The 21,740-nt window shown below is 42.9% G+C and overlaps 2 protein-coding genes across 7 annotated transcripts in view; one reads left to right on the plus strand and one right to left on the minus strand.

Annotated features, from left to right (window-relative positions):
- The first annotated feature begins 4,801 nt into the window (after nt 1–4,801).
- Nucleotides 4,802–12,309, plus strand: LOC110502412 (core histone macro-H2A.2). Of its 3 annotated transcripts, none has more exons than XM_021580432.2 (9): nt 4,802–4,966; nt 6,407–6,598; nt 7,069–7,175; nt 7,952–8,146; nt 8,267–8,377; nt 9,599–9,698; nt 9,804–9,893; nt 10,135–10,309; nt 11,709–12,309. In XM_021580432.2, the coding sequence occupies exons 2-9, from the start codon at nt 6,427–6,429 to the stop codon at nt 11,872–11,874; spliced, it is 1,116 nt and encodes a 371-aa protein (XP_021436107.1). In that variant the 5' UTR covers nt 4,802–4,966; nt 6,407–6,426; the 3' UTR covers nt 11,875–12,309. The 3 variants fall into 3 exon arrangements, with proteins under 3 accessions (XP_021436107.1, XP_021436110.1, XP_021436108.1); XM_021580435.2 differs by having other exon boundaries at nt 8,270–8,377; XM_021580433.2 differs by lacking the exon at nt 4,802–4,966 and adding an exon at nt 5,024–5,143.
- The window catches only part of LOC110502410 (Golgi-specific brefeldin A-resistance guanine nucleotide exchange factor 1), a 125,220-nt gene continuing 115,777 nt past the window's right edge, over nt 12,298–21,740 (minus strand). For 3 of the 4 annotated variants that reach the window (XM_021580428.2, XM_036959755.1, XM_036959754.1), the window contains 9 exons: nt 21,472–21,718; nt 20,552–20,754; nt 18,478–18,628; nt 17,953–18,083; nt 16,650–16,751; nt 16,251–16,364; nt 15,830–16,013; nt 15,120–15,293; nt 12,298–14,996 (listed from right to left, as the gene is read on the minus strand). In XM_021580428.2, coding sequence (XP_021436103.2) covers nt 14,722–14,996; nt 15,120–15,293; nt 15,830–16,013; nt 16,251–16,364; nt 16,650–16,751; nt 17,953–18,083; nt 18,478–18,628; nt 20,552–20,754; nt 21,472–21,718 — 1,581 coding nt within the window. In that variant the 3' untranslated portion in view covers nt 12,298–14,721. The remainder of the gene's footprint in view (nt 14,997–15,119; nt 15,294–15,829; nt 16,014–16,250; nt 16,365–16,649; nt 16,752–17,952; nt 18,084–18,477; nt 18,629–20,551; nt 20,755–21,471; nt 21,719–21,740) is intronic. The other variant, XM_036959756.1, reaches the window with a different exon arrangement.

Below are 21,740 nucleotides of genomic sequence, written 5' to 3' on the forward strand. Positions count from 1 at the left end.
TCATGTCAGGTAGTCCTGTGGCATGGTCCTAGGGCTCAGGTCTTCCGAGAGAGAGAAAGAAAGAGAGAATTAGAGAGAGCATACTTAAATTCACACAGAACACCGGATGGGACAGGAGAAGTACTCCAGATTTAACAAACTGACCCTAGCCCCCCGACACAAACTACTGCAGCATAAATACTGGAGGCTGAGACAGGAGGGGTCAGGAGACACTGTGGCCCCATCAGATGACACCCCCGGACAGGGCCAAACAGGAAGGATATAACCCTACCCATTTGCCAAAGCACAGCCCCCACACCACTAGAGGGATATCTTCAACCACCAACTTACCATCCTGAGACAAGGCCGAGTATAGCCCACAAAGATCTCCGCCACGGCACAACCCAAGGGGGGGCGCCAACCCAGACAGGAAGATCACATCAGTGACGCACCCGTCCTAGGGACGATATGAAAGAGCCCTAGTAAGCCAGTGAGGCAGAGAATCCCCGTGGAAAGAGGGGAACCGGCCAGGCAGAGACAGCAAGGGTGGTTCGTTGCTCCAGAGCCTTTCCATTCACCTTCACACTCCTGGGCCAGACTACACTCAATCATATGACCCACTGAAGAGATGAGTCTTCAGTAAAGACTTAAAGGTTGAGACTGAGTTTGCGTCGCTCACATGGATGGGTAGGCAGACCCTTCCATAAAAATGGAGCTCTATAGGAGAAAGCCCTGCCTCCAGCTGTTTGCTTAGAAATTCCAGGGACAATTAGCAGGCCTGCGTCTTGTGACCGTAGCGTACGTGTAGGTATGTACGGCAGGACCAAATCAGAGAGATAGGTAGGAGCAAGCCCATGTAATGCTTTGTAGGTTAGCAGTAAAACCTTGAAATCAGCCCTTGCCTTGACAGGAAGCCAGTGTAGGGAGGCTAGCACTGGAGTAATATGATCAAATTGTTTGGTTCTAGTCAGGATTCTAGCAGCGGTACTTAGTACTAACTGAAGTTTATTTAGTGCTTTATCCAGGTAGCCGGAAAGTAGAGCATTGTAGTAGTCTAACCTAGAAGTGACAAAAGCATGGATACATTTTTCTGCATCATTTTTGGACAGAAAGTTTCTGATTTTAGCAATGTTACGTAGATGGAAAAAAGCTATCCTTGAAACAGTCTTGATATGTTCTTCAAAAGAGAGATCGGGGTCCAGAGTAACGCCGAGGTCCTTCACAGTTTTATTTGAGACGACTGTACAACCATTAAGATTAATTGTCAGATTCAACAGAAGATCTCTTTGTTTCTTGGGACCTAGAACAAGCATCTCTGTTTTGTCCGAGTTTAAAAGTAAAACGTTTGCAGCCATCCACTTCCTTATGTCTGAAACACATGCATCTAGCGAGGGCAATTTTGGGGCTTCACCATGTTTCATTGAAATGTACAGCTGTGTGTCATCCGCATAGCAGTGAAAGTTAACATTATGTTTTCGAATAACATCCCCAAGAGGTAAAATATATAGTGAAAACAATAGTGGTCCTAAAACGGAACCTTGAGGAACACCGAAATGTACCAAATTTCTACAATTTTTGAGAGGAATGGAAGATTCGATATATGCCAATAGTTTTTAAAAATGTTCTGGGTAAAGGTTTGGCTTTTTCAAGAGAGGCTTTATTACTGCCACTTTTAGTGAGTTTGGTACACATCCGGTGGATAGAAAGCCGTTTATTATGTTCAACATAGGAGGGCCAAGCACAGGAAGCAGCTCTATCAGTAGTTAAGTTGGAATAGGGTCCAGTATGCAGCTTGAAGGTTTAGAGGCTATGATTATTTTCATCATTGTGTCAAGAGATATAGTACTAAAACACTTGAGTGTCTCTCTTGATCCTAGGTCCTGGCAGAGTTGTGCAGACTCAGGACAACTGAGCTTTGGAGGAATACGCAGATTTAAAGAGGAGTCCGTAATTTGCCTTCTAATGATCATGATCTTTTCCTCAAAGAAGTTCATGAATTTATTGCTGCTGAAGTGAATGCCATCGTCTCTTGGGGAATGCTGCTTTTTAGTTAGCTTTGCGACAGTATCAAAAAGGAATTTCGGATTGTTCTTATATTCCTCAATTAAGTTGGAAAAATAGGATGATCGAGCAGCAGTAAGGGCTCTTCGATACTGCACGGTACTGTCTTTCCAAGCTAGTCGGAAGACTTCCAGTTTGGTGTGGCGCCATTTCCGTTCCAATTTTCTGGAAGCTTGCTTCAGAGCTCGGGTATTTTCTGTATACCAGGGAGCTAGTTTCTTATGAGAAATGTTTTTAGTTTTTAGGGGTGCAACTGCATCTAGGGTATTGCGCGAGGTTAAATGGAGTTCCTCAGTTAGGTGGTTAACTGATTTTTGTCCTCTGGCGTCCTTGGGTAGACAGAGGGAGTCTGGAAGGACATTAAGGAATCGTTGTGTTGTCTGTGAATTTATAGCATGACTTTGATGTTCCTTGGTGGGGGTCTGAGCAGATTATTTGTTGCAATTGCAAATGTAATAAAATGGTGGTCCGATAGTCCAGGATTATGAGGAAAAACATTGAGGTCAGACAAAACTAGGTCCAGAGTATGACTGTGACAGTGAGTAGGTCCAGAGACATGTTGGACAAAACCCACTGAGTCGATGATGGCTCCGAAAGCCTTTTGGAGTGGGTCTGTGGACTTTTCCATGTGAATATTAAAATCACCACAGATTAGAATATTATCTGCTATGACTACAAGGTCCGATAGGAATTCAGGGAACTCAATGAGGAACGCTGTATATGGCCCAGGAGGCCTGTAAACAGTAGCTATAAAAAGTGATTGAGTAGGCTGCATAGATTTCATGACTAGAAGCTCAAAAGACGAAAACGTAATTTAAAAAAAAAAATATTGAATATAATAAATAATATTGAAATTTGCTATCGTAAATGTTAGCAACACCTCCGCCTTTGCGGGATGCATGGGGGATATGGTCACTAGTGTAGTTTACTCGCTCACCTCCGGATTCTCAGAAGGATCCCCGATCTGCGTCCCCTTTTCCAGCATCTTTTCTTCACGCAAAAGGCATGGATCTTGGCCTGCTCCAGTGAAAGCAGGATATCCTTCTCGTCGGACTCGTTAAAGGAAAAAGTTTCTTCCAGTCCGTGGTGAGTAATCGCTTTTCTGATGTCCAGAAGTTATTTTCGGTCATAAGAGACGGTAGCAGCAACATTATGTGCAAAAATAAGTTACACAAAATGCAAAAAAATGTATTACAAAAATTGCACAACTGGTTGGGAGAATATAAAATATCAGCCATGGTCTTCGGCACAATCTTTTTCAGAGACTTGTCCCAAGGCCACTTCTGCGTTGTCATGGCTGTCCTGTTGTAAGGTGAACCTTCACCCCAGTCTGAGTGCTCTGGGGCAGGTTTTCATCAAGGATCTCTGTACTTTGCTCCCTTCATCTTTCGCTCGATCCTGACTAGTCTCCCAGTCCTTGACACTGAAAAACATCCCCACAGCATGATGCTGCCACCACCATGCTTCACCGTAGGTATGGTGCCAGGTTTCCTTCAGACGTGAGGCTTGGCATGCAGGCCAAAGACCAGAGAATCTTGTTTCTCATGGTCTAAGAGTCTTTAGGTGCCTTTTGGCAAACTCCAAGCGGGCTGTTATGTACCTTTTACTGAGGAATGACTTCCGTCTGGTCACTCTACCATAAAGGAAGAGTCTTGGTGGTTCCAAACTTCTTCCATTGTGTTCTTCAGGACCTTCAATGCTGCAGAATTATTTTGGTACCCTTCCCCAGATCTGTGCCTCGACACAATCCTGTCTCAGAGCTCTATGGACAATTATTTCGACCTCATGCCGTGGTTTTTGCTCTGACATACACTGTCAATTGTGGGACCTTATATAGACAGGTGTGTGACTTTCCAAATCATGTCCAATCAATTTAATTTACCACAGGTGGACTCAAATCAAGTTGTAGAAACATCAAGGATGATCAATGGAAACATGATGCACCTGAGCTCAATTTCGAGTCTCATGCAAAGGGTCTGAATACTTATGCAAATAAGGCATTTCTGTTTATTTTTAATACACCCACGACAGTGTCTATGGTTTACAGAGAATGGAGAAAATAAAAAAAAGAATGGCAAGAATCGTGAAAATTAACATTCAGGACACAAACAGGCAAATAATGGCACAGTACAATACTGATGTGCAGAACGGCATCTTGGGAACAACATGTCGGTCCTTGTCACGGATGGGCTATTGCAGCAGACGACCACACCGGGTTCCACTCCTATCATCTAAAAATGAAGAAGCCGCTCAAGTGGGCACGTGATCACCAACACTGGACAATTGAGGAGTGTAAAAACATCACCTGGTTGGAAGAAACACCAGTTCCTGTTGCTTCATGCCAATGGCAGAATCAGGATTTGGCGTAAGCAGCATTAGTCCATGGCCCCATCCTGCTGGTGTCAACGGTACAAGCTGCTGGTGGTGTAATGATATGGGGAATGTTTCCCTGGCTCTCATTAGGTCCCTTGATACCAATTGAACAACGTTTGAACACCACATCTTGCAGAATACACGTCTGAAGATTTCAGGCTGTTCTGGAGGCCAGGTACTAGATTGGTGTACCTAATAAACTGTGTATATGTATCCAGAATTTATAATTTACACGTTTTCCAAACTGCTCTATAGGCATACAAGGCTAAATTCTGTCGTATATATTCAAGGAAATTGCGTTACTTTCAACCAACATTCTTTTCCCCTTCAAGCCATGTTAAGGGGGCGTTTTCATTCTATTTTCCCCGGACTGAATTTTTCCCCTTTGCAGCATCAGTAGTAGTAAGCCAGCCCCCTATGTAGCCTATGTACGTACGGTGGTTGTAGTTTTATTAACAGGATCCGCATAAGGACAGCGAATACAGCCATTCTTCTGAGACTTGTGAAAGAGAAGATCAGGCCTGCATCGATTCGTGTAAAGGAGGACAAACAGGTATCAAACTTGGATAAATTCACTCTCGCGCATATCCGGTTTATTGCGTTTTGTGGCGAGCTGCGTCTCCGAAAGAACGTTCATTTCCGACCATGTCTGATGAGATTACACATCCAATGGATTGAAAACAAAATGGGGGTTGCGCTGTAGCATGGGAGGAACATAATTACAAGAAAGGTTATGGCCCGATGTCCCAGACATTTCTATTTGAGAACAACAGCCGCGGATGTCTAGTGGATAGGCAACCAACTTAAAGCAAGGCCATTGATTAGATAGATAGTTAGTTAGGTGTGCATAATCCTGTTGCGATAGGAGGAGACGGTCAGAAGAAAAGCGTATCAAGGGGTTATTTTTTATTCCTGCATAATGGCGCGCATATGTATAAACATTTGTCATATTCATGCATTTTTGTATATTTAACATCGCTATTTCGTTTAGGATCTGTAGTTACGTTTAAGACGTCATATTTTACACAAAAAAAACATTAATTAAATTACTGTTCGTCGAGTAGCCTATTGTAAGCTATTATACTAGGTGGCATGATCTTTTGTTCTTTTATTTTTCATGTGCATGTGAGCAATCCAGAATCCAAAACGCATTCAAGGTGCACAAATCAATGCATTCGAAAGAGTATATGTCGGGTCTCAGATTGCAAATGCCATTTCCAAAACTGGAGTCTGTAGGCCACGGCGGCCGTTTTCTATACGGTATAATTGAGTTTGTTTACATAGTTACCTTTGGGAAAGTACGTTGGCTACCCTTACTATCTTTACCTTGAAAAGCAGACTAAATACTATACAAATATTAAGTATTTACAAATAATAAATAAAAATACTAATGCGTTAATCAAATAATCCTAAATGGCGCGCAATTTAATTTTTAAATATTGTTGGCCTCTTATTCCATATCGTATTTTGGAATTGTCTTCGAATTATATATGTTAGTGTGCTTTGCTAGTTTTAGTCAGTCTCTGATCTTATCAGCTTTGCAAACTGTAGGCCTACATGAGGACGATATGATGCTCCTGAAAGGCACCTTCTCAACCTGGAACCTCAATCTTTGTTTCTCAAGTTTACAGCTCTGCACAGATTTGTTAATGCACGTGTTATCAGTTTAAATAATGAGTGGTCAAATAGCCTGCTGACAAGTTCCAACTTTTAACGCTCAGACTTGGTTATGCTACATGTACACACCAGCATCTAGTCAATGTATGGAAGCTTCAACGTGGCACATTGCAAGCTTTTGGAGGCGTAAATTGAGTCTTTATAAAATTCCTTTGGGCAAACAAAACAGGTGGTAATTATAAAAACTGTTTTGCACATTGCTGTAGTGTATTTCAATTGGTTGATCGTTGCCTGTACAGTACAAGTGACCCATTTAACATAGTTTCAATCTCCGTCCTTAAAACTAACCATGGTAAATGGACTGTTGTCCTCCCAGGTAGACGTAGCTGAGGCAAGATGTCAGCCCGAGGAGGGAAGAAGAAGAGCACCAAACTCTCCCGCTCTGCCAGAGCAGGGGTCATCTTTCCTGTGGGGAGGATGATGAGGTATCTACGCACAGGGACCCACAAGTACCGCATCGGCATGGGGGCACCCGTCTACATGGCAGCCGTCATAGAGTACCTGGCAGGTTGTTGTCTCACCTGAGTGAAAATACACACACATCTTTCTTCAATTCAGTTGTGTATCTAAAATATATACTGAATAAAAATATAAATGCAACATGTAAAGTGTTAATTTCATGAGCTGAAATAAAAGATCCCAGAAATATCCCATATGCACAAAAAGCTTATTTCTCTCAAATGTTGTGCACAAATTTGTTTATATCCCTGTTAGTGAGCATTTCTCCTTTAGCCAAGATCATTCAACCACCTGACAGGTGTGGCATATCAAGAAGCTGATTAAACAGCATGACCATTACACACTTGATGAGAAAACAACAATTTAATACTTTAGAATAAGGCTGTAACGTAACAAAATGTGGAAAAAGTCAAGGGGTCTGAATACTTTCTGAATGCACTGTATTTTTGTTCAGTATATAACTGATACTTTATAATTTGTGTCTGAAGACTTTCTAATGACATTCATTTATTTGTTTAGCTGAGATTTTGGAGCTGGCAGGAAATGCAGCAAGGGACAACAAAAAAGGCAGAATAACTCCTCGGCACATTAAACTGGCTGTAGCCAACGACGAGGAGCTCAACCAGGTACAGTATTATTCCCATTAAAATAGGACAACATTTAGAAAATGTCAGTGTTTGTCGCTCCACTTCATTGCATCATCGTTACACTATTATATTGCAGTATATTTCCCAATAGGGATCCATGAAACTATGAAGGTTGTCCCTTTGTCTTAAGGGTTCAGGAAGGTACAGATGACGCCATATGGCATTAACTGCCACCGCTTCGTGGTTAACCCCAAGTGGATTTTTTTTTTATTGAGGCCCGATATCCTGACAAGACATACAGTGCTGTGAAAAAGTATTTGCCCCCTTTTTGATTTTCTCTATTTTTGATACGGTCATCAACAAAAACCTAATATCATCAAGGGAACCTTAGTTTACAAATAACTGGAAAAATGTATACTTTAATTTATTTAATAAACATCCAACAATCAGTATCTGGTTGTGCCACCTTTAGCTGCAATGACTGCAACCAAATGCTTCCTGTCGTTGTTGATCAGTCTCACGTCACTGTGGAGGAGTTTTGGGTCACTCAGTCATGCAGAGCTGCTTTAACTCGGTGACATTTGTGGGTTTTCAAGCATGAACTGCTCGTTTCAAGTCCTGCCACAAAATCTCAATTGGGGTTTAGGTTTGGACTTAAACTAATTCCACTTAATAGACAATGTTCTTTATCATTTCGGCAGGATTTTTTTTACCACTTGACCAGTAAAGTATTTCTCAGAGCAAAGAAATTGACCAATGATAGACTGAATACCTATTGAAAAGTAAACTAATTCACCTGTTCTTTGGCCTCTCAGCTTCTCCGAGGGGTAACCATATCAAACGGAGGGGTCCTGCCTCGTATCCACCCAGAACTATTGTCCAAGAAGAGGGGCAGCCGAGTGAAAGTGGACACTCAGGTGACCGTGCCAGAGAAGAGGGCGGAACGCGTCAAGAGCATCAAGAAACCCACCACCAAAAAGGGCAAAGGCAAACCAGGCCGCAAGCCAAGGGTCAGTACACATGAATGGGCTTCGTGAATGATGGCAAACAGCTCAATATTTGTCAATGTGTTTGTTATAGTGTTATAAGAAGCATGAATGTGTTCTGTTTTTCATTGATTCCGTGATAAGAAGAGCACAGAAAACGACAAAGAAGCTGTCGTAGCCAACTCAACAGTGGAAGATGGACCAGGCGATGGATTCACTATCCTCTCAGCGAAAAGCCTGTTCCTTGGACAAAAGGTATCATGTCAAGTCAGTTATGAAAAAAACTGTCATTCTGTGACACCTATTGTAAAGATACTTACGTGTATATAATGTATGTGAACACCCCTTTAAATGAGTGGATTCTGATATTTCAGCCACATCCATTGCTGACAGGTGAATAAAATCGAGCACACAGCCATGCAATCTCCATAGACAAACATTGGCAGTAGAATGGCCCGTACTGAAGAGCTCAGTGACTTTCAACGTGGCACTGTCATAGGATGCTATCTTTCCAACAAGTCAGTTCATCAAATGTCTGCCCTGCTGGAGCTGCCCCGGTCAACTGTAAGTGCTGTTATTGTGAAGTGGAAACGTCTAGGAGCAACAATGGCTCAGCCACGAAGTGTTATGCCAAATCGTCTGTCCTCGGTTGCAACACTCACTACAGAGTTCCAAACTGCCTCTGGAAGCAACGTCAGCACAATAAATGTTCGTCGGGAGCTTCATAAAATGGGTTTCCATGGCTGAACAGCTTCACACAAGCCTAAAATCACCATGCACAATGTCAAGCGTCAGCTGGAGTGGTGTAAAGCTTGCCGCCATTGGACTCCGGAGCAGTGGAAATGTGTTCTTTGTAGTGATGAATCAATCACACTTCACCATCTGGCAGTCCGGCGGACGAATTTGGGTTTGGCGGATGCCGGGAGAACGCTACCTGCCTGAATGCATAGTGCTAACTGTAAAGTTTGGTGCAGATGGAATAATGTTCTGGGGCTGCTTTTTACAGTTTGGGTTAGGCCCCTTTAGTTCCAGTGAAGGGAAATCTTAACGATACAGAATAGCAAGGTCCATACAGAAATGGTTTGTCGAGATTGGTGTGGAAGAATTTGAGTGGCCTGCACAGAGCCTTGACCTCAACCCCATCGAACACCTTTGGTATGAATTGGAACGCCGACTGCGAGACAGGCCTAATCTCCCAACGTCACTGCCCGACCTGATTAATGCTCTTGTGGCTCAATGGAAGCAAGTCCCTGTTCCAATATCTAGCAGCAATGTTACAATATCTAGTGGAAAGCCTTCCCAGAAGAGTTGAGGCTGTTATAGCAGCAAAGGGGGGACCAACTCCATATTAATGCCCATGATTTTGGAATGCGATGTTTGACCAGCAGGTATCCAAATACACCTTGGTCATGACACGTATCCATTAAGTTTCTTAGTAACTTTGTCATAACTTCAACTCTATATCCCCTTAAACAGCTTTCACTAACAGAGAGTGAAATTGGCAAGATTGGAACGATCAAGGTGGAGGGAATCATCAACCCCACAAATGCTGAGATGGACCTCAAAGAGGGAGTGGGTGAGGATGCCAGACCTGCTCGTCTTTTCATCTTAGAATCGCGAAAGCTTCACAGCCCATTATACTTTTGACTCATTCTTACCTGTTGTGTGCTGTGGTCTGCAGGCAATGCCCTGGAGAAGGCAGGTGGGCGGGACTTCTTGGAGGCAGTGAAAGAATTGAGGAAAGCACAGGGACCTCTGGAGGTAGCATCAGGTATGGAGACACGGACACCCAAACTAATATCAAATCTGCTGGATGAAAGGGTTTTTGCTTTTGTTTGGTTATAAAAGGATGCAATTACCGAATGTGCTTATCCAAATACAGCATAATCCACTTGATTGAAACATATTGTCTCACCTCACTTCAAAACCATCCTTATAAGTACACTGTCAATGCTACATTTAAACCTACACGTGAAGAGTGAAGCGTCAGTGTGTGCGTCTTCATCCTGTAGTTGCGGTGAGCCAGGCCAGTGGGATGCCAGCTCGTTTCGTCATCCACTGTAACATCCCTCAGTGGGGCTCGGAGAAGTGTGAGGACCAGCTGGAGAAGACTGTCAAGGCCTGTCTCTCTGCTGCAGAGGAGAAGAAACTCAAGTCCGTGGCCTTCCCCTCACTTCCTGCTGGCCGGTGAGACTTACAGCTTTAAAGGACAATTCCACCCAAAAACTACCTTTTGGTATTTGTTTCGTTAGTCCATTGTTGTTAGATATGACATTCAAAATACAGAAATACAGCCAGTATGATGTTTAAATCTATACCAGTAGCTAGGTTTCCATCAATTTGTCGAACGATATTCAAGCGAATATTCTCATTCACACAAAATAATATGCCCATACAGATTGCCATATCTTGATTTGATCACTGTCAAAATTCAAATGAGCCTCGTGATTTACATACATTCACTGAAAACCCACAGATCTCTCTTGCTTGCTCAAACGCTAAAGCACCAGACAGAATACATTTCCCAGTACTCCAACATTCAAAATGTTTAAAAATGCAGCCATACACAACAACTGTCGTTTTATATAGCTTAGTAACAAGCTAGATGTTGGTCTCCACTATGACACACAAGTGTATCTGAAATGCAGCTGTACGCTACATATAGCCTATCAAAATTAAGATTTAACATCTGTATTACCAGCAGCAGTGTTTTTCTATCAAACTGGCTTCTGGTGAACACAAAACACACTTAACTTTTTTATTTACTGAATAAAAAAACTGAAATTCTATTTGTTTTTAAATAGGTCGATGGTTTGGGCACAAAGTCTGCTTTAAACAGCAAATGTGCCCACTCTGGTCTCGGGGGTACGCTCTAGCCAACAGCTCGCCAATACAGTGCAGAGGGTAGGCCTACATTATGGATAAGAGAGATTGTATTTATTTGTCGATTGGCAGGCAAGCACCAATCATGTCACCAGCATAAAATAAGAACCCTTGATATCTATTGAAAACTAGCATTAAGCTTATCATGCACTTTCACCAACCTGTGAAGTTTATCATAATTTATTTAATCTGTAGCCTAATCTGCATGCTTTTTCAAATTGTAGGACCACACAACATATCACGTGACTGAAAATTTACCTCGACGTGGTTATTCTAACAACAATTGCACAATAAATTGTTGCATAATCGTATCACAGCCCCAAAAAATATCTACCTTTGTGTAGCGTATTTTGTTTTGTCGACAATTTGACCGTTTCCATCAGGCCTGTAGTGAGTTTATCAGACAGGCACTTGACTCACACAAATGGTTGGATGGTAACCTGCTGAGTAACAATAAATGTTATTTTAAAAGGTACAATTCAGAAGTTTGGTTTCCAGTAATAGAAAAAGGGGCCTCGGCGGTCTGAACTAGGGCTTTCAATTTCTTTCCTCGATTCCTTCTTAAAACACATTTGAGAAAAAGGTCCAGGGAGGGACCTTGAACCTTATACTCAAATAAGGTTCAGGAAGCAGCAAGGAGATAGGAATCGCAGAAAGACTAATTGAAATTGAGCTCACATCTGTGCATCTCTCCTGGTTCTAGGAATGGATTCCCAAAGCAAACAGCCGCCCAGCTGATCCTCAAGGCAATCTCCAACCATTTTGTCTCCGCAACGACCTCTTCCCTGAAAAACATTTACTTTGTACTGTTTGACAGCGAGAGCATCGGAATATACCTTCAGGAAATGGCCAAGCTGGATGCCAAGTGAAGATGAGCTAAAGAGATGCTCGATTTGGGGTGTTTTTTAACGGGTGCAGTTGTATTTCAGATGGATCTTTGTTTTTGCAGCTGGTATAGTGTGATGGAAGATGCTGTAAGTAGGTGTTTTTGACGACATCGGGTAGCCCTCGGAAGGTGTTAAAACATTTTTTTTGTGAGTGAAGTACTGTATGCATTTATGTTACCGTCTTCCTTTTACGGGATTGCATTATTTTTAGACTAGATTAAATTAATAATCCCCATGGCTTGTCATTCGTATCCCTTCTTTACTGATATTGTTTTTACATTCCATGTACAAAGACAATTTTAACAGTTGTTTTTCTGCCAGAATCACTCTGTAGTTTCTGATACAGTTAGTTTACTAAGAAAAAAAAAGTGTTTCACATTCTGCTTTGAAATAAAAATCCAGATGTTTTACACCACAGATCCAGCTGTGATTTGATTAATGCATCGTTTCATTACATTTATTACATTGTAAAAAGTACATGACCTTTTCTTCATATATACATTATATTCATGTAATTTCTTGTTCACTCAAGAATTAGCTCCTGGTATACCTAACAATGCAGTACAACAAATTAACATAACGACACCCCTGACAGAGGGGCTCCACTTCATTGTGCACAGACTAATGCGATTTCTGACATAAGGCAGAAGATTCAGAGAGTAATGTAACCTGACATGGAAGTAGTTGCTCCCAACTGTGTTTCGACGAGAGTATTAATTCCCCAACACCTCATTCATAGCTGAATAAATACTATAGACAAGAGGGGTAACGGCCAAGAAATAAGCTGCACTGAAGTTTACTCCGATCACAAGGTTGGGTTTTCAAAATAGACACCTGACGTGTTCTAAGTGGTTGAGGCTTTTGAAAGCCATTGTTTGTTCTTCCGTCATCACATGCAGTGAGAAGTCTGGTACGAGTATCCTTTGATCAAGGCTCTAACTTCAACATGCCAATGTTCCAACTCCTCTGCAATCCATAGCTTACTGTACAGACGGTGAAATGCAAATATACTTTCACTGAGTCAAGTGGGGTAATCATAGTCCCGCATGAAACTTGCGCAGATGATCTGGGCCAATCATCTCATCTCTTGAAAATGAAGACTGAATTTAAGATCTGCTTGTCCCAGATTTACTGATTGCGGTCTATGCTCAATCTGCTCAAGTCTTAAGTGGCCACAATTGCTGTATGCATCGTGTTGGACCAGTAACCGAAGGGTCGCTGGTTCGAATACCCGAGCTGACAAGGAGAGAAATCTGTCAATATGCCCTCGAGCAAGGCACTTAACCCTAATTTGCTCCAGGGGCACCGTACTACTATGGTGGACTCTGTAAAATAACACATTTCAACATTTATTACACAAACGTGACAAACACACCCGGATTCAAATGACAAAAGGCAATATTGTACTCCATTAAATAATCTCATTAAGACCTTACTATTAAACTCTCCTAACCTGTTTGACAAAAGCTGACACGGACAGAGTTCCACCATCACAGAACACAGCGAACCAACCACACACACCCAGGCCAGACCAGTTGTCACATTCGGAATGTTCTAGGTGCTGCACTTGTTAGCAATGGCAGCATCTCAAATCCATCTTTCCAAGCCAAACCATGCACACCTTTGTCCCTCTTGGGTATAACAGCATTTAAAGTGTCGTTTTAGGGCCATTGTAATAAAAATTTGCAAACAAGATTGTGAAAACTTGTAGGCTAATTTCTAACCTCTGACCATTTTATACTGGAAATATAGAAACTATGTATGCTTTATATTACTGTACACTTATATTTCGACCCTCCAATAAAATAGTTATGATACAGGTCTGTTTTTGTTTTAAGACAGTGCCCTGAACACTTTGACTGGAGTAAATGAATCTGTTCACATCCTATTCAGTAAACAACATGCAGTACCTAAAACCCAAATAAGTTATTCACTATGATTTTGTTCCTGGCAGAACCTCTAGATTAAATGTTAAGCACAGGCATACTCAGGAAAAACTTTAGCCTTTTGGGGGCCTTAAGTGAGATTTGGTTGGGGAGGCCCCCCACCAAGCCGGCCATTTTTTTTTGTCCCTCCCCTCTTGAAGGTGGAGAGAAATATCTTTTAAAGTCATTTCCTGGAACACATTTTGCCATGGGGCGTAGAGAAAAATGTTAGCAGTTTTAAAGCAAGTTTACTGCAGTTCTATACATTTTGCAATTTTATAACACATTTCATGCAATTCTACTGACTTTGCTGTTTTAAAGCCAATTTCCTGCAATTCTACACATTTCGCCATGTTAATATCTGAGTGAGAGTGACTAACAAAATCAAAAAAATGGGGGGCCCCCTAGAAGTCAGGGCCCCGGGCAAGTGCCCTGTCAGTATTTGGCCATGATTACTACAAGTTTAGATAACTGGCTAGACTAATTTACCAATCTAAAAATTGTTAGCCGACATGGCTAATTTAGTGACTGTTAGCGACTGACAAAACAAGAGAAAAACTGCCGATGCACAAACACATTTCGACCTTGCACCTTGTGTCTTCTACTAATCTAACTCTCAAAAGTAAAGTTGAGACCCCGACGGAGTTCCAAAAAATGTCTGACGAACAAGTGAATATTGAGGGACAGCAGGCCCCAGGATGTTAGATAAGACTTCAAAGCTAGGTGTGTCTGTTGTTTAGTGTCGTCTGAGAGGTGACCATGGATGTAAAGGGTCTCTGTGTCACAGACGGTTTGTCCCCCTGTGTGAAGGGGGGCAGAGCCTAAGGAGAAAGCTATGATGTTTAGGGGACAGGTTGGGGATGGAGTGCCCCCCGTGAGAGTAGGCATAGGGCTATGGGTGGCTCTATTTGACCTGCGGGGTGTCACTATGTTCAGTGGGGTGGGGGGTGGGGAGCAGCGGGACAGGGCAACTGGCCTCAATGAGGGCGGGGTTGAGGATAATGGGGAGGGACATAGGGGGCACGCCCCCCACCTGCAGATGGGAGGCCAGGGGCTGCAGGATGAGGGGGGACTGACTCGTGGGGGACTGGATCAGTGAGCTAGAGATCTGGGGGGACATCTTCACTGGGGTGGGCATGGGGGGAGTCGATGGAGGCACTGGAGATGATCTGTCTGTTCCTGGAAGAGAAGAGAGGACATTGATTAATTCACTGATTGTTGGCTGTGAAACTGACATTGACAAAAATTGATCGTTGCCGTTAGCCAGATTTTATCTTTGACTGGCCACGCTAACATGGTTACCGTTGGTACTAGGTGGTGGGGGATCTTGGGGCGACACTGGTCTGCTGGAGGTCTTTGGCTCTGTGGGGGAAGCTGGCACTGGCACAGGAGATAGGGCCTGAGCTGGGGGTGGCGAGGCTGGGGGGCAGGGGGCAGCCGGCTGGACAAGCTCCACTGGGGGACTAGGAGCAGGATCTATGGACACAGAGCACATACAGCCATTACATTTCAGAGATCTAGCTTGATGTATATAGCAGAACACTGAAACAAGACTAAGTATAAATCATGAAAAACATGTAGGCTGTGTATTCAAAAATCCGATTTATGCTTGATCCGGGAAAATGCGGTCCAGTGGCTCCATACGGAGGGTGTGATGCAAACGCGGAGCCTCCGTAGGCCTGTAGAGGCCAAATCAAGCTCCGTACCGCATCGCCATGTGCATCCCACATTTTGTAAAGTTTCCATATAGCTCCCAATTGACATAATTGGTTGACGGTAGGTGGGGGCGGTATGTCCTGTATAAACAACTCACTTCCTTGACAACTTCCTTCACAACAGCTATGCTCCGCAAAGCGCAAGAAGTATGAAGGCCCTGACTACTGCAGAGGCCGCATCGCAGTAAATGCTGTACTGCCAATACAGATCCAGATAACCTACCTTGTTAACACTCAAAGCAGAGTGCATATCTGAGAAAACAGGGCCTTAATAGAAGTAGGTGTGCGTTCCAGTACCTGGTTGTGGTATGACGGTCTGTTTGAAGAGCTCCTCCCGGAGGTTAGGCAGGAAGCAGTCGATGCGTTCCCAAGTGATCTCCCACAGGTCAGAGTATCCCGTACGAGAGTCAGCGCTGTGGAAGATTCCTGCTGTGTCCATCACCAGCAGCATGTTCTTCAGAGACTCTGGGATGGCCTCCAGCTGGGGGGGTGATAACAACCAGCCAATTAGCCATGCAATCACACACATAGATGGGGGGGAAAAAATGCTTGAAATGAGCTGTACAGGAATAAACATGAACTATTACTTAAAGACCAGTATTTGTTTTTCTTTATTTTTGTGTGCCCTCCTTTGAGTTTGACCACTCAGATTAGAAGCACCTGCACTAATAGGAGTTGAAATTGACATGTGCTGCTGTGTGACAGCAGGCATGCTTACCAGCAGGTCACTGGAGCCAGCGTGCATGTACTTGTCCATGAAGTCCAGGATGGTGAGCCACAGGGCAGCGAAGGTGGACAGAGACAACAAGGGAGAGAGGTGCTGCAGGAACACCTAGGGGATAGCAGAGCAATGGAGAGCAACAGTGAGATATGCAGAGATGGCATGGGTAGACAGGCACACAGCATATTATACTATCGCTGTTCAGGCAGATGAGAAGTGCTAGACAGTGGAAGGAGTTAGCAAATTATGGCAATTTCTCAACAACAACAAAAAAGAACCCCCCAAAGGCGACAGACAGTTGTAGGAGAGTCTAAACCTGTGGTCTGAACACAGTCTGACAAAATATCAGATTTCACACTTTGAAATGGATGCCTGTTGTGTGTTGACTGAACTGACCTTTGACAGCAGGGTGCAAGCCCTCATCCTGGTCTCCTCCATGCCACACACGTCTGCAGGGCTAATATTGTCCAGAAGCTTGGTCAGCAGGGGGAACAGCACCTGGGACCACACAGTACACAGTACTTAAAACACAGTTAACAATGACAACGCTCAGATTAGACAGACCACTTACAGTGCATTCAGAATGTATTCAGACCACTTTACTTTTCCACATTGTTACATTACAGCCATATTCTAAAATTGATTAAATTGTTTTCTCCCCCCTCATCAATTTACACACAATACCCCATAATGACAAAGCAAAAACAGGTTGTAGAAATTTTTGCAAATGTATTAAAAATAAAAACTGAAATATGACATTTACTTAAGTATTCAGTCCCTTTACTCAGTATGTTGTTGAAGCACCTTTGGCAGCGATTACAGCCTCAAGTCTTCGTGGGTATGATGCTACAAGCTTGGCACACATTTATTTGGGGAGTTTCTCCCATTCTTCTCTGCAGATCCTCTCAATCTCTGTCAGGTTGGATGGGGAGTGTTGCTGCACAGCTATTTTCATGTCTCTCCAGAGATGTTTGATTGGGTTCAAGTCCGGGTTCTGGCTGGGCCACTCAAGGACATTCAGAAACTTATCCCGAAGCCACTCCTGCGTTGTCTTGGCTGTGTGCTTAGGGTTGTTGTCCTGTTGGAATTTGAACCTTCTCCCCAGTCTGAGGTCCTGAGCAGGTTTTCATCAAGGATCTGTACTTTGCTCCGTTCATCTTTCCCTCGATCCTGACTAGTCTCCAAGTACCTGCCGCTGAAAAACATCCCTAAAGCACGATGCTGCCATCACCATGCTTCACCGTATGGATGGTGCCAGGTTTCCTCCAGACGTGACGCTTGGAATTCGGGCCAAAGAGCTCAATCTTGATTTCATCAGACCAGAGAATATTTTTTAATTTATATACATTTGCAAAAATATCTAACAACCGGTTTTCGCTTTGTCTTTAATGAGGCATTGTGTGTATATTGCTGATGGGAAAAAAATATTTAATAAATTCTAGAATAAGGTTGTAACATAATTTTTTGGGGGTAAAAGTCAAGGAGTTTGAATACTTTCTGAAGGCACTGTATTTCCCATAATACTTATTTGCCATAGAAGCTAGGATTTGGCCCCAAGTGCCTACTCTTCTAATGAATCGTCTATTTTCAGAGGAACCATTCAGCAGCCATTCTTGTGACCCACTATTCCCCATACGCACACCAATTTCCAGTGGTCCTCCTAGAATGTGGAAAATGCTGTTCAGCATCCTCCTCTCACCTTGTTAAAGCAGGACTCCCACTCCACAGCATCTAGTGTCTGCAGGTCATGGACCAACAGTGCCCTCTGGAGGTAGGTCAGGGCCTGCATTCGCACCAGCCTCCTGGCGTCGCAGCACAGCCAGGCTATCCCTATAGGGTTCACACAACGTATGGATACTTGAGCTAAGACTGGCTATAGGGGAACGAGAACAAGATCACTGAGTTCATTAAGTCCCTTCTCTCAGGGGTCACCAGTGAATTAAGGGGACCTAGGGAGTTATTTTTTACCTTCAAGCTTATATTTAGATGACTCTCCAAATATTAGTTATCAGTTCCAGTATTAGCAAAAAAATATAAACATGTGAAAAGCTTGTCCATGAAAACAGGAAATGTGCATTTGGCTTCACACAATAACACACATTGACACTGAAAACATTCCTCCAATGACTAAGAAACAATGATAAATTGTGTTTATTAAACACCGTTTAGAGGTGCCTTTATTTAAATAGGTTATAATGATAGCAATGGGGATAAAGTCTCTGACCTTGGAGCAGTGGGCACCAGCAGCTGGTCCACAGTGTCTGGGAGTCGGCCTCAATCTTCTTCCCTACTGGCTCCAGGCGGCGCTGCTCCTCTGCCCAGGAGCTGTAGATGCTGGAGGCCCTCGTATGCAGCGTGTGCATCAGATCTAACAGCTGAACCAGGGGGAAACACAGAACTCCATGTCAATGTGGTCATTGCTAATCTAATCACAGCTGGATTCTAAAACATGAACGCATGACTTAATGTCTGTATTGTCTTGCTAGATCCAAGACACATACTACAGTATATTTACATATCTATGGCTGCGTTTACAGTGCCTTGCGAAAGTATTCGCCCCCTTGAACTTTGCGACCTTTTGCCACATTTCAGGCTTCAAACATAAAGATATAAAACTGTATTTTTTTGTGAAGAATCAACAACAAGTGGGACACAATCATGAAGTGGAACGACATTTATTGGATATTTCAAACTTTTTTAACAAATCAAAAACTGAAAAATTGGGCGTGCAAAATTATTGCTGCCTGTCTAAATGCAGCTTAAGTAGGTAAGCTAACCAGCTTAAGTGGTTAGTGCGTTGGGCCAGTAATGGGCCTGACACGGTAAAAATCTGTTCTGCCCCTGAGCAAGGCAGTTAACCCACTGTTCCCCAGGCGCCGAAGACATGGATGTCGATTAAGGCAGCCCCCCGCACCTCTCTGATTCAAATACGGAAGACACATTTCAGTTGAATGCATTCAGTTGTACAACTGACTAAGTATGCCCCTTTCATTACTTTATTGTTATCCAAGCAATATATTTGGGTGTGTGATAAAAGAGTATTGATATGTATGTAATTTTGATAGACTGATGGAGAAGAGGACAAGACAAAAGCATTGGAAGGTAAATAATTTCCTTGCAATAGTGTTTTCCATGTCTACAGATCTAGGGTTGCAAAACTTCCCGTAATTTACCAAATACATTTTTGGGGGTTAAAACAAATCTAATGGAAACTTTAGCAATTTATTGTTAAATGTATTCCTATTTCTTTATATCCGTGTCCATTGGTCCCTTGAGTTTCACCACATTGTTCAGGAGACAACGCCATAATTAATGAGGGATAAAAATTAATTAATGAATTTTGCCACTCTTTCAACTATTGACTTTTTTTCACTCATGTTAAACAGCGATGGTATTCAACATCTTTTACATGCAGATGAAGATCCCCTAAAAGCCTTTAACGTTTCCAAAATCCCTAAAGTTAGTGGTAATATTCCATCTTTTTGCAACCTTATACAGACCTAAATATCTAACAATAATAATACTAATGGACCTTTTCAAGCAATTGAATAGCTTCAACAACGAGTATTGATATTTCACATTTCAGCCCTTTCAAGACGGTGCATTTGTAAAATAGGCAAGGGGTTAATATTAGTGTCAGTCGTCTGAGCATGAATACCTGATTCTTGCCAAATGAGTTCTGAAAAGAGATGGCAATTATTGCTGACAGATCACGTAACTTTGACTCACTCATATAGAGCCGGGATGATACCAGTATCGCGATACTCGTTAGTGCCGTGGCAAGGAAACAAAACGCAAAGCGGATTTAATTTTGGAAAACAAACATCATTATGTTGTCATCCAGAGTCACATTTACAATATTTTACACACAGCAGGTTTTCAACAGACCAAAGAGCTTGGTCTGCTTTGTTTGAATTTTTGCCAAAGGAAAAATATTGCGATAGTGGTAGCGTCACAGAATAGGATTAAACACCGCCACAACATCGCTTAATTGCTATGACAACCATAGTCTGTCACTCAGCCTCAGTCTCAATTGAGTATGCAGAGAGAGAAAAGACAGCTGAAATCTCCCAAAATTCCCACCTTTCCCCACAACCCCACCTCCACCCCACAGCTGAGAGCAAACCTGGGGCTTATTCAGGAGGGCACAACGTTACAGAACGTTCAGAGAGATAATTATATTGTGTAGAACAGACATGATTGTCTGTCATATAGTTCTGAACATTTCATCCAAGTGAACAGAGCCCCTGAGCAGCACAGAGACCAAGGTAGAAGGGAAAGAGGGCTGTGGTACTTACGTCCTGACTAACCTGTAATGACACCGTGTGGTAGCTGGCAGGGACTCCCTCGTCTTCCTCGTCATCGCTATGGGAACGGGAAGGCCTCTGGCTGGAGGCCTTGGCGCGGCGTGACGCACCTTCCTTGTCCCGGGGCTTCCTTCTCACACGGGACTTCTGGGAGTCGTACTTGTGGTTCTTCTTCTTCTCATAGGTCCTGTAGCCTGTAGGTCAGTGGAGATGGAGAGACAGTTTTAGCCATTGTTACAAATATATCCGGAATAATTATCTTAATTTATATTTCTATAGATGTCATATTTTGACGGGTATGACTTAGCGATTGGGAAAAAATGCATTCCTTTTATGTTAAACCAGGCAACAAAAGGCTATATCAACTTTGAGTAATAGCAGGTTTCAGGGCTGTGCGGTTTCCATTAGCTTCCCATATAGATAAGCGCTGCACTTAACTGAGGTCCTTGATCGACCAAACTTGATTATTAAGTGTGTAAAGCCGTGTTGACAGCACTGTAATCCCGGCTTGACTTTAGTCTTTTCTAGATCAAATCAAATCAATCTAGATCACTAACAGACTGCTGTTGCTGGGGAGAAGGGAAGTCAAGTGATACAGTCCTCAATTAGAAGGTTGGTGTGGAGGAAGCAGGTTAGTCACTCTATAGGCATGCCTTTGGATCCCCTTCCAAAGGGTTTTGAGACTAACCACCAAAAATGGCAAACTGTCAAAGCTTAAATTACTCAAGCATAGTTTGATGACATGTTTTAGCTTGGAAAACAGCATTGATGGAAAGAAAGGCAAATACAATGCTGAATTCATTGTTGGAAGATTTCTAGTTGTTATGAAAAAACTAAAAACACTTTGGAAAAAGACAGAATACAAAATGAACCTCAAACAAGTATATATGTTAGTCAAAAGAAAGCCATACCTCCGTTTAGGCTGGCCTCCACAAACACCCGGATGGCCTTGACACACAGCTCAAAGTTCTCAGGGGTGACATGTGCAGCGTCTCGTACTATGAAGGAGAGGGACTCCACACACTTGATGAGAGACTTGGTGTCGTGGAAACCCATGTCTTGACCCAGGGACAGGCTGTACTGGTTCACTAGAGGGTTTAGCAGGGTCTTGGACCCAGAAGCCGCTACCTTGCTGATGTCCAGGTCGTCTTTCCCAACCTGCAAATATAAACACACTGTG

The sequence above is a fragment of the Oncorhynchus mykiss genome, chromosome 23 (assembly GCF_013265735.2).
Source record: "Oncorhynchus mykiss isolate Arlee chromosome 23, USDA_OmykA_1.1, whole genome shotgun sequence".
Lineage (NCBI taxonomy): Eukaryota > Metazoa > Chordata > Actinopteri > Salmoniformes > Salmonidae > Oncorhynchus > Oncorhynchus mykiss.